Source organism: Crocuta crocuta, unplaced genomic scaffold (assembly GCF_008692635.1).
Source record: "Crocuta crocuta isolate KB4526 unplaced genomic scaffold, BGI_CrCroc_1.0 scaffold149, whole genome shotgun sequence".
In the NCBI taxonomy this organism is placed as follows: domain Eukaryota; kingdom Metazoa; phylum Chordata; class Mammalia; order Carnivora; family Hyaenidae; genus Crocuta; species Crocuta crocuta.
This window is the reverse complement of record NW_027551561.1, coordinates 7,395,120-7,409,766: the sequence shown is the minus strand read 5'-3', so window position 1 is coordinate 7,409,766 and position 14,647 is coordinate 7,395,120. Positions and strand designations below refer to the sequence as shown.

The window sequence follows — 14,647 nt, the reverse complement described above, 5'->3', positions numbered from 1 at the left end:
AATTTCAAGGTGAGAGCAGGATATAATTGTCCATTTGACAGGTAAAACATATGGAGGTGAAGTAGTTTTACAAAGTCTCACAGCTATTATATTTGCAGTGTGAGCATTCAGACCCAAATGTCAAGGACTCCAGAGTCCATGCTTTTAACCACCATATAAACTTTGTGTCCAATAATTAGCATTCATAGGAAAACCACAGTAGAAAAATGCACAGAAATTCTTAAAGTGGCTATTAATAGTTTTTATTTAAATATACATTAACTATTTAATAAAGATCTTGGTTTTAATTTATTGTTGATTATCAGCATCTGTTTCCACTCCTAATTATAGCCAATAGCCTTCATTCCATTGTGAAGGAAGTGTAAGGTCCTTGCCTTGTGGTCTCAAAGAATTAGTTATTTCCCTTCTGGGCTGGTCCTAAGCAGGAGTGCTTAGAGACCTGGTCACTGTCCAGGGACCAGAATTTTGCCCGTGTTGGCGCTCCCTTCATTCCTGGACGTGAGCTCTGTGTCTTCCTGTGCCTCTCAGCAGGCAGAACGTGTTGGCAACAACTTGTATACAGATGTCCATTTGGGTGTTGGTCTAGCTCTGGTTGGTGGGTGTTTATATGTGTAAATAATGTATAAACCGTGACTATATATGGGTTTTCTAAGTTTTATATTTAAATTTTGTCTTTGCAAATATAGACACATGATTTTGTGCAGTATACCAGAGGGTTTCTTTACTTTTTTATCCCTTTGTTCCTATAGCTTCCTTCCATCCACCCACATGGCCTTCCTCCTCATCACCATGTTATATGTATAAAAGGGTACATAAAATAGAACATGTAGGCTTCCATATTTTTCCATGCTTGTGTAATCCCTTACCAAATATAGCTACGTACAGTTATACATACAAATCATATATGGGGCACCATTCTAGAGTTTTATAGTAAAAAGGTGGGATCCTATTATCAATACTTTATTTATTTATTTATTTTTTAAATTTTAATGTTTTATTTCTGAGAGAGAGACAGACAGTATGAGCAGGGGAGGGTCAGAGAGAGAGGGAGACACAGAATCTGAAACAGGCTCCAGGCTCTGAGCTGTCAGCACAGAGCCCGACGTGGGGCTTGAACCCACGAACCGTGAGATCATGACCTGAGCCAAAGTCAGATGCTTAACCGACTGAGCCACCCAGGCGCCCTTATTATCAATACTTTAAAAAAAAATACACATGCCTTTCAACCAGCTCTCCCACAGAATAAAAGCACTGGTTTGTAAGATTATGTGTCAGGAATATTTTCTACATAATAACAGGAGGGAAGGGAACGATTGAATAAAGAATGATAATCTATACTGTGGAATTTTAGGCCATCATTTAAAATAATAAATTTGATGTATGCCAGAAATGTCTCCTCTACCCTTCTCGCTGTTATGAACTTTAGTGTCTTTATTCCTTTACTGACATTTTAGTGCAGATTCAAGCGGGAGCGGGGGAAAAAAGAAATGTATTTGGACAGTTTTCTTTATAATTGAAAAATCTGGCCGAGTAGATTCCAAGACCTGCTTTAACTTGTGTTTCTCCTCTTACTAGAGCTCTTAGTAGAGCACCTACTTATCCTTTTGTATCTCGGAAATAGGAGATATCCAGCTCACAAAAAATGAAATTCTTTCTTCTTCCCTGGCTTTTAACTCTTACTAGTCTTTTCTGCCAGCAACATCTGAAAGGGCACAACCTGAGCATTGTCTCTAAAATTAAATTCAGAATTAATGAAATGTCAGTTCAGAAACCGTTCCTGGGATGTTCGGATTTTCTTGGAAATGAGACTCGTCGGAAAGACAGTGTTTCTTTGTAACCATAGCTGTTCTTCTTTCATTTCTTTCGTTTCTGTACAGATTTGAAAAAGGGCGCATCTACACATTCATTGGAGAAGTCGTCGTGTCTGTGAATCCTTACAAGTCATTGAGCATCTATGGGAGAGACACAATTGAGCAGTATAAAGGGCGTGAGCTGTATGAGAGACCTCCTCATCTTTTTGCAATTGCCGATGCTGCTTACAAAGCTATGAAGAGGCGCTCAAAAGACACTTGTATTGTGATATCAGGTATTCAGAGGGAATCCCCTGTGCTTTCAGGGTCAAAATCCATTTAACTTATTAGGTACTCAAGGATCCAAACTGTCCAGTAGATCTTTTTTGAAGTTAGAAAGGTAAGCAGTTTTATAGGAGAAGAAAAAAATGCAGTGAACAATAACTATTAAATCTTGTCTGACTGATGTATAGTCTCGGCTCATTTGCACATACATGTGCGTGGGCTTCTGGTCAATTTTCTAGACTGAGCCAACATGCAGGATTCCTCCTCCCTTCTCAAAGACATAAAAGTTCTGGAAAAAATGTTAACAAAAATGTATTTTAAATAATAGCAGAATGAAACCAAGAAAATGAAATCCTGAGTTACCAAAAATGAAGAATGAACTTAGGTTGGTGAAAGGGGGACCTGGTGTCATGGGACATGCAGGCAGGGGGACCAGAAATGGGCTGTCAGAGCTGGTGGCTGGAGCTGTGAAGCCTGAAGAGCAGGGAGACTGGCGACAATCTCTGTCTCTAGGCTCCGTGTGCCCAAGAGCTGGGGCTGCGCTCTGCGAGGGATCTGGTGTAGTAAATGGAGGACAGGGGAAATACCTGCCCGCTGACCCACGGTGGCCTCTCCCAAACTGGGAATTTATTTCGGTGCTAATAATACCTCACATCTGCAGTAGGGGCTTTATACTCTTAAAACTACTTTTATTATCTTTATTCTGGTTGATTATCAAAACAGTTGAGTGGTAAGACAGTTGTGCTTCTGCTTTATAGATGAGAATATTAAGGGTCAGAGGAGTTATGTAACTTAATGTTGGAGAATTGTATTCTAGGACTACGTTATATTAAATGAAGAAAGCAATATTGCCTGATTAGAAAAGAAACAAGGGAACAAACAGTCATATAAATGTTTACAGTAAAAGCAGAAAGTCCCTTCCCTCTGAATAACCTTGTTACCCCCAACTCTCCAACAGCAACAGCTGTTAATTTAGGTGTTTGTCCTGTTATACATTTTTTCTGTATATAATACAGTCAAGCATGCATATGAAATTATATTATAAACCTATAATTATGACAGAATTATGTCATAAATGCTATTACATAACTTGTTTTTCCATTTAACAACATAGAATGGCATCTTTTCATTAGCATACCTCTAACGACGCAGGGGATTCTCTAACAGTTGTGTAGGATTCCACTGAATAGTTGAATCATTTATTAGCCCGGTCTTCTACTGACAGGCATCTTATTTTCAGACTTTAGCTGTGACACATAGCACAGTCTGTAGAAATACTCCTTAAACCGTTGAAGAGTATTTTTAGCATTATTTTATTATATTTGTATTTTTTTTAAAATTTTTTAATGTTTTATTTATTTCTAGGAGAGAGAGAGAGAGAGAGACAGCGTGAGCAGGGGAGGGTCAGAGAGAGAGGGAGTCACAGACTGAAACAGGCTCCAGGCTCTGAGCCGGCAGTCAGCACAGAGCCCGACGCGGGGCTCGAACCCACGAACCGCGAGATCATGACCTAAGCGAAAGTCGGACGCTTAACCGACTAAGCCACCCAGGCGCCCCTATATTTGTATTTTTAGTATTTCTGTAGTATAAATGTCTGCAGGTGGAATTCTTGAGTCAGGAGGCATATACATTTAACAATTTGGGCAGCTCATTCTAAAACTTTCTTTTTTTAATGTTTTTATTTCTGAGAGAGAGAGAGAGAGACAGCATGAGGCGGTGAGGGTCAGAGAGAGAGAGGGAGACACAGAATCCGAAGCAGCCTTCAGGCTCTGAGCTAGCTGTCAGCACAGAGCCCGACGCGGGGCTCAAACCCATGAAGCGGGAGATCATGACCTGAGCCGAAGTGGGACGCTTAACCGCCTGAGCCACCCAGACGCCCCGGGCGGCTCATTCTAAAGTGATCCATTCTTCCCGCCTTACATCAGCCGTCATGCTTTCTCTGTGACACCATGTCTGGAGCTCGCTGTGTTGTTTTGCCACTGAAATTACTCTAACTTTAATTTTCTGGAGGAATTATTTCATCCTCGTGAAGATGAAAAGAAATTTGCTCTAGAGAATAAGGTTATACGAATTTAGTCATGGCCACTATTTGAGGCACTAGCTTTCTGCTTTTCTGCTATCCTCAGGGGTCACTGCTGAGTACAAAGACCTTGGTCTAAGGAATTAGTTTACCACAGTTTATCCCTTGATATTTTTGTGCTAAATAAATCTCGATTTGTAGTCTACTGGTTATTTTACTTCTATAGTAGTTTTATTTTTTCTCTCAACATTTTCAGATCTGTTAGAACCTATCGAGTTAGGAGGAAATTACTCAAAAAAGCGAACAGTGAAACTTAAGAATTTTAAGTAAATAACAACAAAATTTGCAATTATTCTAGTAAAAATTAGCTTACTCTTGGTTTAAGGTACAGTGTTAAGCCTTGCACAATTTTTCCCCCAGGGGAGAGTGGAGCTGGTAAGACTGAAGCCAGTAAATACATTATGCAGTACATTGCGGCCATCACCAACCCCAGTCAGAGAGCGGAGGTTGAAAGGTAAGGGTGGAATAAATATGGGGAGACATGCTGATCGAAGCTTCGTTTCCTTCCTCCCTCCCTTCCTCCCTCCCTCCCTCCCTTCCTTTCTTTATTTTTGAGAGAGAGAGACAGAGTGTGAGGTGGAGAGGGACAGAGAGGGAGGGAGACACAGAATCCAAAGCAGGCTCCAGGCTCTGAGATGTCAGCACAGAGCCTGACATGGGGCTCAAACTCATGAACTATAAGATTATGACCTAAGTTGAAGTTGGATGCTTAACCGACTGAGCCACTCAGGCGCCCCATTTTCTTTCTTTCTTTCTTCTTTTCTTTTCTTTTCTTTTTTTAAATGTCTATTTATTTTTGATAAAGAGTGTGAGTAGGGAAAGGGCAAAGAGAGAAAATCCCAGTCAGGCTCCATGCTGTCAACATAGAGACCAATGCAGGGCTCAGACTCACAAGCCATGAGATCATGGCCTGAGCCAAAGTTGGATGCTTAACTGACTGAGTCACCCAGGTGCCCCAAGGAGACATTTTTCTTAATTGTGACACATCACCACTTCTCATTCTGACTTTGCAATCTCGTATGACAAGGACAAGAATGAGTAAGTTATCTTAATTTCCATAGCAGCTCAGGAGAATGACTGGCTGAGAACTAACTTCATTTTGTTTCTAAATTCACTTGATATAGTAGAGTAAGGCATTTGTAGATTTACTAGTCTGTCATGAACATATCTCACCAGAGTTTTAAAGGTAATTGCCTTGGGGCACCTGAGTGGCCTAATCAGTTAAGCATCTGACTTCAACTCAGGTCATGATCTCAACGTATGTAAGTTTGAGCCCCACATCCGGCTCTGTGCTGATAGAGCAGAGCCTGCTTTGGATCCTCTGTCTGCCTCTCTCTGCCGCTTCCCCTCTCTCTCAAACAAACAAAAAGACAGTTGCCTTTGTTTACCATAAGAGTGGAGCCGCCCCCTCCCCTGACATTTTAAACGTGCCTGTGTGCATGTGTGTGGGAGTGCGCACGTGTGGAAAGAAGGTTGTGGGGTCACTTAGCAGCTGTGAGTCATCTGTATTAGGTTATTTCAGTGGCCAAAGTTATTTCTGCAGGCGTGCCCATGTGCCCCTACGAGGGGAATTCTGTCAGTGACCTAAAAACAAAGATTTAATAAGGTCTAGCATGCAGTTAAAAAGTACCATTGGCAGAGACTGCTCGTAGAAAGTTAGCATTCACTGAATAAAGAAGGAATTAAGTAACAGTACAAAGGGGAGATTTCATATAGCTTCAAACAAAATGAGCGATTTCTAAACTAATAAAGACCATTTTTATAATGTATAACTAAATTCAGTAAATTTCAGTGTTTTAGGCTTTATAAGCAAGTACTTTTAAAAATTGTATCATTCTTTCTTTGGGGAAGATATCTTTTTTTAAAGATTTTTTTGGGGTCACCTGGGTGGCTCAATCAGTTGGGCGTCCAACTTTGCCTCAGGGCATGATCTCATGGTTCGTAGGTTCGAGCCCCATGTCGGGCTCTGTGCTGACAGCCAGCTCAGAGCCTGGAGCTTGTTTCAGATTCTGTGTCTCTCTCTCTCTCTCAGAAAGAAATAAAATGTTTTAAAAAAAAAAGATTTTTCTTTATGCAAATAAAACATGTTCACTTAAACTAAACATTACAGCCTTTTGTCCTGGGTGGAAGCTCCCTGAAATCCACTCTACAAACTCCTCTTCCGTCAACCTAGATAACTATAGCCAAGTGTACTATTCCCTCCAGCTTTTTAAGCATCGACTAACGTGTATGCATATACACATACAGTCAGCACATACACACGCACAGTCATACAAGGACCCTGCCACACATATTATTTCGCAACTTAATTTCTCATTCGTGAATATGTTCTGGACATCTTTCTCTGTCAACATGCACTGTCGTAGGAAAATAAGTTATTTTACCCAACCCTGTTGGTGGGCAGTTAGGGGAGGTTTGGGTTGGTTTGTTTCACTGTGGCAAATAACACTGCCCTCAGCCTCTTTGTATAAATATTTGGATGTGCTTTAACAAAATCCAGTTTTCTAAAAGGCTCAGCCTCTAAAAGTCTTTATAATGACTTTCATTTGTCTGTATTCAAGAGTGAAGAATATGCTGCTCAAGTCCAACTGTGTCTTGGAAGCTTTTGGAAATGCCAAAACCAACCGTAATGACAACTCCAGCAGGTTTGGAAAGTACATGGACATCAACTTTGACTTCAAGGGGGACCCTATTGGTGGACACATCAATAACTACTTACTGGAGAAGGTAAAATGTGCTTCGTTTCTGAGGGTAATGTTTTCAAGTGCTGAATTCTGTTTAAACCTGATTGTGTTTATAGAACTTTTAGAATCACTTCAAAGTAGCTTTTAATCCTATTCTCCTTCCCCTCGTACTTCTCAGTTAGCTGTCATGACAAGATATTCTTCTTTTGTGTTATTAGCTTATATATGTATATACACATCAGCTTGGGAAGGTTTCCAGCTTTGTAGATAAGGATGTAGGGGCGTTTGTGGTGGGGGCAGGAGTGGTATTCGAGTGTGTGCCACCCTCTGGGTGAGGTCTGGTCAAAGACCAGCCCAGGACTAGTCAGTTCTACACTGTTGACACACCCATGTGTCTGCATGTTGTTTTCCTTAGTGCACAGGAGGCCCAGTCTCTGGAATAACACTCTCCTCACAGAATCATGCCACACAACAGTCTTTTTCTAACTGAGGTATAATTGACCTTTCACATTGTGTATGTGTAAGATATATAACATATTGATTTGATACTCCCATCTATATTCATTTGAATCTCATTTTTTTTTGGTTTCTATTCATAGCATCCTTTATGGCAGTGTAATGCAGTATAATCTGTTTTTTAAGTTTATTTATTTACTTTGAAAGAGATAGTGTGAGCAGGGCAGAGGGGCAGAGAGAGAGGAAGAGAGAGAATCCCAAACAGGCTCCACACTCAGCATGGAGCCTGACACGGGTCTCAATCCCATGACTGTGAGATCGCAACCTGAGCCAAAATCAAGAGCGAGACACTCAACCAACTGAGCCACCCAGGCGCCCAGTATAATCTATTTTGTTGTTGTTGTTAAGTTGAAGTCAGACTGTTCAGGAAGTAAGTGTTTTTATCAGTGTCCATTACAGAAGGACTGGAAATCCCAGATATTATCAGTCTTTTTCCAAAATGTTTTACGGCTTCACTGTATATACACAGTCAGTCAAAAGGACCCCTTTGAATGAACATACTTTTGAGCCTTCTCATAGTCTTTTGGGAGCCATCTAAGACAAGGGCCTCTATAGACTGATCTTGCTCAACTGATTTTCCTGCAGGATACAAGGCATTGCTCTCTGGAATGCCAGGCAGGGCCTGGGGGAAGGCAATGTTATGACTATTACTCCCTAAACATTCCTTCCTGTTCTCCCACGTCCAATATTCCTTCCCCTAAAAATTCCATCTTTAGGCTCCGGGTTAGAAAAAAATGAAAAGTTTTATTTTCAGAAAGTTTAAGGCATTTGTTTTTAAGCAGTAAAAAATATTTTTAAAAATATTAAAAATTACACAAGAAAGGGGCGCCTGGGTGGCTTAGTCGGTTAAGCGTCCGACTTTCGCTTNAAAAAAAAAATTACACAAGAAAACCCACAGATGAGGCCTAGTTTTAGATGGGTAATCCATGGGGTCTATTAGGACATTTAAATGCACTGTTGGTATACGATTTCCTGAGAATTGTGACATCCATTTTGTTTTCGGGGTGCATTCTCAGATTAACAATTTCATTGTTTTGTTTTTTTAAAGTCTCGAGTGATTGTGCAACAGCCAGGAGAAAGAAGCTTCCATTCTTTCTATCAGGTTAGTACTTGCTCTTGTTCAGGTAATTGATCATTTGCCCAGTTGTACCAAGGACGAATCTTTTATATCGCGCCCCCCCCCCATCCTGAGCATCCATCGCCTTCATTGGCCCACAACACATTACACACTTGTGCACGTGCCCTACCCCACATGCTGCTTCTAAGATGTGGTGAGCCTGATCGTTACAAAGAGCTAGCAGGTGGTTAACCCATCAGACTGACTGCCTTCATGGAGCATCACATTTTTTTTTGCAGTGTAGAGAATAGTTTAATATCTGTCAAGGCTTTTGAAATGGTGAATTCTGAATATGTTAAATTAATTGTGTTTTATTTTTAATCGAAGCTGTTGTTCCCATTTTTGGGAGCCCCAGGCGGAGCAATACAACTTCAGTTTTATTTTGCTCATGGAGGCTATAAAGCAAGATGATTACTTGAAACAATTATGAATGCAAGGGAGAATTGTCTTCTTTATCCCATCAAAGTTGTGATTGCTTAGAAAACAATCTGATACGTCTTTTGAGAATGCTTGTAGAGTTTAAGGCAAAATCTTTTAAAATAGCCTTTCTGGTAGCAAGTCTTCATGCTCAGAGAACAACTACGATATATTATTACAATTTTTAAAGCCAAAAGTAATATAAACCAGTGCTAATAAATAAAGCGGATGATCAAATGAAGCAATGCTTTTTGGGATTTGTAGGAAGTAAAACTATAAATCAGATTGATTTTCCTATGGAAACTGTTTCTGCAGGTAATTGAGCAGTGACCGTGTTAAGCTGACTACAATTCAGGGAACTGTTTTAATAGATGGTGCTCATTTGCATGTACAAGTTCTGGTATATTTAATTTAAAAGATCACTTTTAAAAATCTGATGATTATACCTTTTAAGTAAAACAAAGCGTACAGTTTAATGTAGAGAATTTAAACATGGTGTCTTCCAAAGGCATATTCTGTGTAGAAAGGCTACCCGTATTGTGCTTGTGTTTTTGTTGACAATTCACCATGTTTTCATTGAACTATTTTTCTACCAAATGTAGAAGAGTTCCTTTTATTTTCCAAACCCATAACTTCTTCCCAGTGTTTTTCCCACTGGATGAAAGTGTGGAAAATTGGTCTTTGTTCAACACTGCAGTCATGGTTCTTTATCCAGTAGTGCTCCTGCCTTGGATATAGAGATTGATGAGGGGAGACTGTGTTTCCAGTGTGTTTCAGCGTGTGACCATCTGCTGATGCCTCTTACTTCTGTGACTTTTTCTGAATTCTGAAATGCAACCTGATCCTGTCTAGATTATGAGGCTGCTTAGCAAGCGTCCACCACAACACACAGGCCCTCATTTAACGAATGACCATAGTAAAAGCACGATTACCATCGTCAGAATGTTTGATGTATTTGGTTCAGTATGTATCTTACCAATTCTTTCTAATTATTTTTTCAGCTACTCCAAGGAGGTACAGATCAGATACTTCGCTCTCTACATCTCCAGAAATCCCTGTCATCCTACAACTATATTCATGTAGGAGCCCAGTTAAAGGTAAGGGCTTCCTCTCTGAGATGTAGAATCAGACAAAGAATCAGAGGGGACATTAAGTAAATCTCTGGTCCAGCCTGCTGCCTTGAAGCAAATGAGTGACTCTGTTCTTCTTCTTCTGGGTTTTAAATGTTCAGGGACAGAGATTCACTACATTGTTGGTCAGCAACTTTGCTTAATAACCATTTCTGTATTTCATCACCATCTGACAGGAAAGACGCTTCTCTCTTATGATCTTGTGTTTTCTTTGAATTTTTAATCCTATTCCTTTTGGCACTATAAAAAGATTGATAGGACCAGGAAATCCGCCTCAAAAGAAGTTACCATATGATTTGGCCACAGGCAAGCTGGGAAGACAGAAGGAACGTTAAGAGGCCTTTGGTTGAAATTGAGTATCAAAGATCTCCATTCACTGTTGTTTCAAGTATTGGTTTTGATGTATACATAGTTTTGTGACCCTGGAACATTTCTATTCATTCAGCCTCCAGAATTTTCCACGTGTTTTACCTTCACTTGTATGTGGGTCCTTTACACTCACATATGCAGATGCTTTTCTCCTTTTTTATTTCTAATTAATTTTCTACCAGTCACTCTACAGAAATCCTAATAATATAGTAGTTTGTTGATGGTAGGTTATAAAATGGTAATTACAGTATTATCCTACTTTGTTGGGGGGGAAGGTGTATAAATATATAAAGTAAGATATGGAGGGGAATAGACCAAGGCTTTAATTACTGATTCAGGTTGGAGGAGGCTACAGGTATTTGTGTTCTTGTGTTCTTCCATATTTTAAATTTCTTCTATAGTAAAAAATACATTGCTTTTGTAATCAGAGGAAAAATAAAAGAATTTATAAAAGGAAAGAAAAGGAAAGGATCCAAGATGTGGGAGGTGTTTCTTTTTTTTTCTTATTATTATTCATCTGAAGCAAATTATACCTGCATTGCTGATTTAGCCATATTTTTATTGTCATGCGTGGAAAGAAGTGATATTTAAGGCTTTCATGATTAATTTTCCGTTGTTTGACATTCAAGTTGCATAGTTGTTTTGTTTGCTTTTATAATCATCTCGGAGCAGGATGTTTGGGTGAAAATTAATTGAAAACAAGCAAGACAATAGAGGGCAACACTTGAGCTTTCTGAGAGGAGGTGAGCAACTCTCAAAGACTAGAAGGGGACTGTGAAACTGGCATTTAGAAAGCCAATGACCAGAGGGGCGTCCAGGGGGTTTTAGTCAGTTACACATCCAAATCTTGGTTTCCGCTCAGGTCATGGTCTCGTGGTTCGCGTGTTTGAGCCCCGTATGGGGAATCTGTGCTGACAGCTCAGAACCTGCTTGGGATTCTCTCTCTGCCCCTCCTCTACTTGCACTCTTTCTTTCTCAGCATAAACATTTAAAAAAAAAAGGCAGTGACCAGATTTAATCCAATTATCTACTGACCAAATTACTTTTGACACAATCATGTGGTGCCCTCACTGAAAGCCTTCACTCTAAGCTCAGTGTAGGTTGGATTCCCTTTTCAGGAGTTTCCCATTCCTCTTCTCTCTCTGCCTTTCTTTTTCTTCCTCTCTCACAGAAACAAAGATGTAATGCGTGATCATAGTCAAAACCTAAAATAAAGAAGCACCAAAAGAAAATAAAAATAAATAATAACTAAACTAAATAATAAGTAAAGCTTACCATCCAGAGATAGTTATTGATAATGGTTTATGTATATTCTTTTTCTTTTCCTTTCTTTTCTTTTCTTTTTCTAAAGATTTTATTTATAAATAATCCTTGCATCCAACGTGGAGCTTGAACTCATCACCCTGAGAAAAAGAGTCACATGCTTCACTGACCCAGCCAATCAGGCACCCCTGTGTTTATATATTTATAAATGGAATCAGGCAATAAACTCTGATGAAATAAACTCACTTTTATTAAATTACATTATAATTATGAATATTTTTCCATTAACAAATAATTCAATGTAAGTTAATAGAATGCTTTTAATAACTATAAAGTATTACACTCTGTATCATAGTTTTACTTAACTACCCTAAAATATAGGAACCGTGTATATCAAAGATACTTTGGGTTGAAGGGAAGATAAAACCCAGTTAAAAGCCCCCACAAACAATGAGGAACTTAATTGTCTCCTGCAACGAGAAGCCCTGACAGTTCCAGAGTTGGTTAATTTAATGCCTTCGCAACATCAGTGGGGATCAGGATGTCATTTCCTCACCTTCATGCTCTTCCCCCCTCCCTGCATTTGGGTTGTGTGCGTGGGCTGATTGCCCTCGTGGTCCCAGAGCAGTAGCAAGAGTTCCGGGAGCCACAGGCCTAGGAAATGTTCTGGGCTTACGTCCCGTGTTAGCTAGGGAAACCTCAGAATAGCATCACAAGCCCGTGGCTATGAAGTCACCTGTCACTGGGATTAGTTTACACCAGTGAAGATTTACCCCCCGAGGCTGTGGGGACACCGGTCCTGAAGGACACGTGTACTTGGGGAGAGGTGTACCCCTCAGGGCGCTAGCAGCCCACACTTCCCGAAGCAGGGCATTTAGACTTTTCTAGTTTCTGTGCAATTCTAGCACAGTTGCAGCTTCTAATAATACTAATATCTGATACTTGTCAATTGCTTTTTATGTGCTGGCAACTATAAGGAGGCATCTTCCATAATTCTAATTCAGTTCTCACAACAGCCCTGTGAGAAATGCATCATTATGCCCATTTCATCATAAGGAAATTGAGACTCGATGAGGTTAAGTATCTTGCCCAAGGTCAGAGAACCAGGGAGGTGGAGGAACTTGCCTGGCTGTGTCCTAGGTACTAGAGGAACATGTGCTCATCAGGCACAGGGGCCCCTTTCCGCACCCCTTCTCACAAGACAAGCATCAGGCCAGCCCCTTGATGTCGCTGCAGAACACCCCTCCCCACCAAGGGGAGGACCAGTCAGGCTTAGGCCCTCTGGAGCTGCTGCTTTTGAGATGGGCAATTACCCGTCGCTTCACTGTGAATATTTGTTGACGTGTTTGTATTTCCGGCCTGATGGCTGCAGTTCCTCAAGGCTGGTGATTCATCTTTGAACCCCTGTCTTATTCTAATTGGGCTGCTACAACAAAAATGCCAAAAATTGGGTAGCTTTTATACAACAAATGTTTATTTTTCACTCTTCTAGATGCTGGGAAGTTCAAGGTTGAGGCACCTGCAGATTTGGTGAGGGCCTCCTTCCTGGTTTATATATGGGGCCTTCTCAGTGTCCTTACAGAGCAGAAGGGACCAAGAATCTCCGGGTCCTCTTGTAATGGCACTGATACCATTTATTGAGGGCTCCACCCTTGTGACCTAATTATTTCCCAAAGGTCCTACTTCCTAATTTCAATCGCGTTTGGGGGGTGAGGGGAGTCAGGATTTCAGCATAGGAATTTTGGAGGGATACAAACATCCAATCTATAGCACCCCCTGCCAATCAGTTAGAAGATCTGATGCACTGCGTGTTTGTGAAAAAGTGGTTGTGATCCCAGAATATTTAATAGCGTGTTGAATGATTAAGGCAGGCCACTTTGCTTTGGGAGGCCTGCTTTTCCCCACCCGGGAAATAAAAAACCTTCAAGAGAGTAGGTGTTATTCCCAGCCTGTACAAGAAGGCTAATTCTGGAATAAAAAGCCACAGGTAACAATAGCCAGGCATATGTCTTGGAGGCTCCCACGGTTGGTATTTCCATGTGTGAGTCCACGTCCCATGTTTTCTTCACTCGTGACAGAGTAGCAGTCAGCTTCTGCAAGTCAGCTCAGGATTTGCTCCCTCCCTGAAGGTTCCAGAAAAGTCTGTGATGCTTATTTTGCATGATGGTGGCCATCTCACACACAAGTGGACATTGTATGTGCTGAGTGATGTTTCTATCCCTGAAATAATTTTTATTTTCCTCAAGGTACTCGCCGAATTACTACAACAGCATTAAGACCTTGGCTAAACTTGACTGTTAGTCTCATAATTGTTAGATTTTAATGCTCCTCTAAAATGTCGATGACCTAACTTCTCCATTTTCATTCCCAGTCTTCCATCAATGACGCTGCAGAATTCAAAGTAGTAGCTGAAGCCATGAAAGTAATTGGCTTCAAACCTGAGGAGATTCAAACAGCGTATAAAATTTTGGCTGCCATTCTTCACTTGGTGAGTAGAGACACCTTTCAGAGTATATTGCCTCCCTGTGGTGACAGGAGGCTCTTGAGGAAGATTTTCACTTTTCCCTGCAGATTTAAAAAGTAATCTATATGAAGAAAATCTCTCTCACGTTTTGAAGAGATTGCTGTATCTGTGGTTCTCTCCATCATTTTATACTATTATGAGAGATTTTCTAAACACTGTAGGTTTTAAAACTTAGCTTTAGTTAATTGTCTTACTGGTATATCAGATTGTGAACTGTTTAATTCCAAAGATCAACATATTCACTAATCATGTGACTACCAGTGGTATGAGCTAAACACTTTTGAACAGAATAGATTTCTAAAAGCACTTGAGACATAGAATCCTAAATCATCAGCACTGGAATTTTGATCATCTCATTTTCGTGTTGGGAAGTGAGCCCTAACAGGTGGCATGTCTGGCTCAAAGGCACAGCCAGGTCATGGTGGCCAGCGCTGCAGACCAGGTTGGCCGGCTCCTGGGCCAGTCGTTTTCT

At 40.5% G+C, this 14,647-nt stretch overlaps 1 protein-coding gene across 1 annotated transcript in view; it reads left to right on the top strand.

The window, feature by feature from the left end:
* Positions 1 to 14,647, top strand: part of MYO1D (myosin ID) — a 344,632-nt gene that overhangs the window by 89,729 nt on the left and 240,256 nt on the right. The window contains exons 2-7 of the mRNA XM_077749586.1: positions 1,878 to 2,086; positions 4,516 to 4,609; positions 6,717 to 6,882; positions 8,404 to 8,457; positions 9,891 to 9,986; positions 14,023 to 14,139. Coding sequence (XP_077605712.1) covers positions 1,878 to 2,086; positions 4,516 to 4,609; positions 6,717 to 6,882; positions 8,404 to 8,457; positions 9,891 to 9,986; positions 14,023 to 14,139 — 736 coding nt within the window. The remainder of the gene's footprint in view (positions 1 to 1,877; positions 2,087 to 4,515; positions 4,610 to 6,716; positions 6,883 to 8,403; positions 8,458 to 9,890; positions 9,987 to 14,022; positions 14,140 to 14,647) is intronic.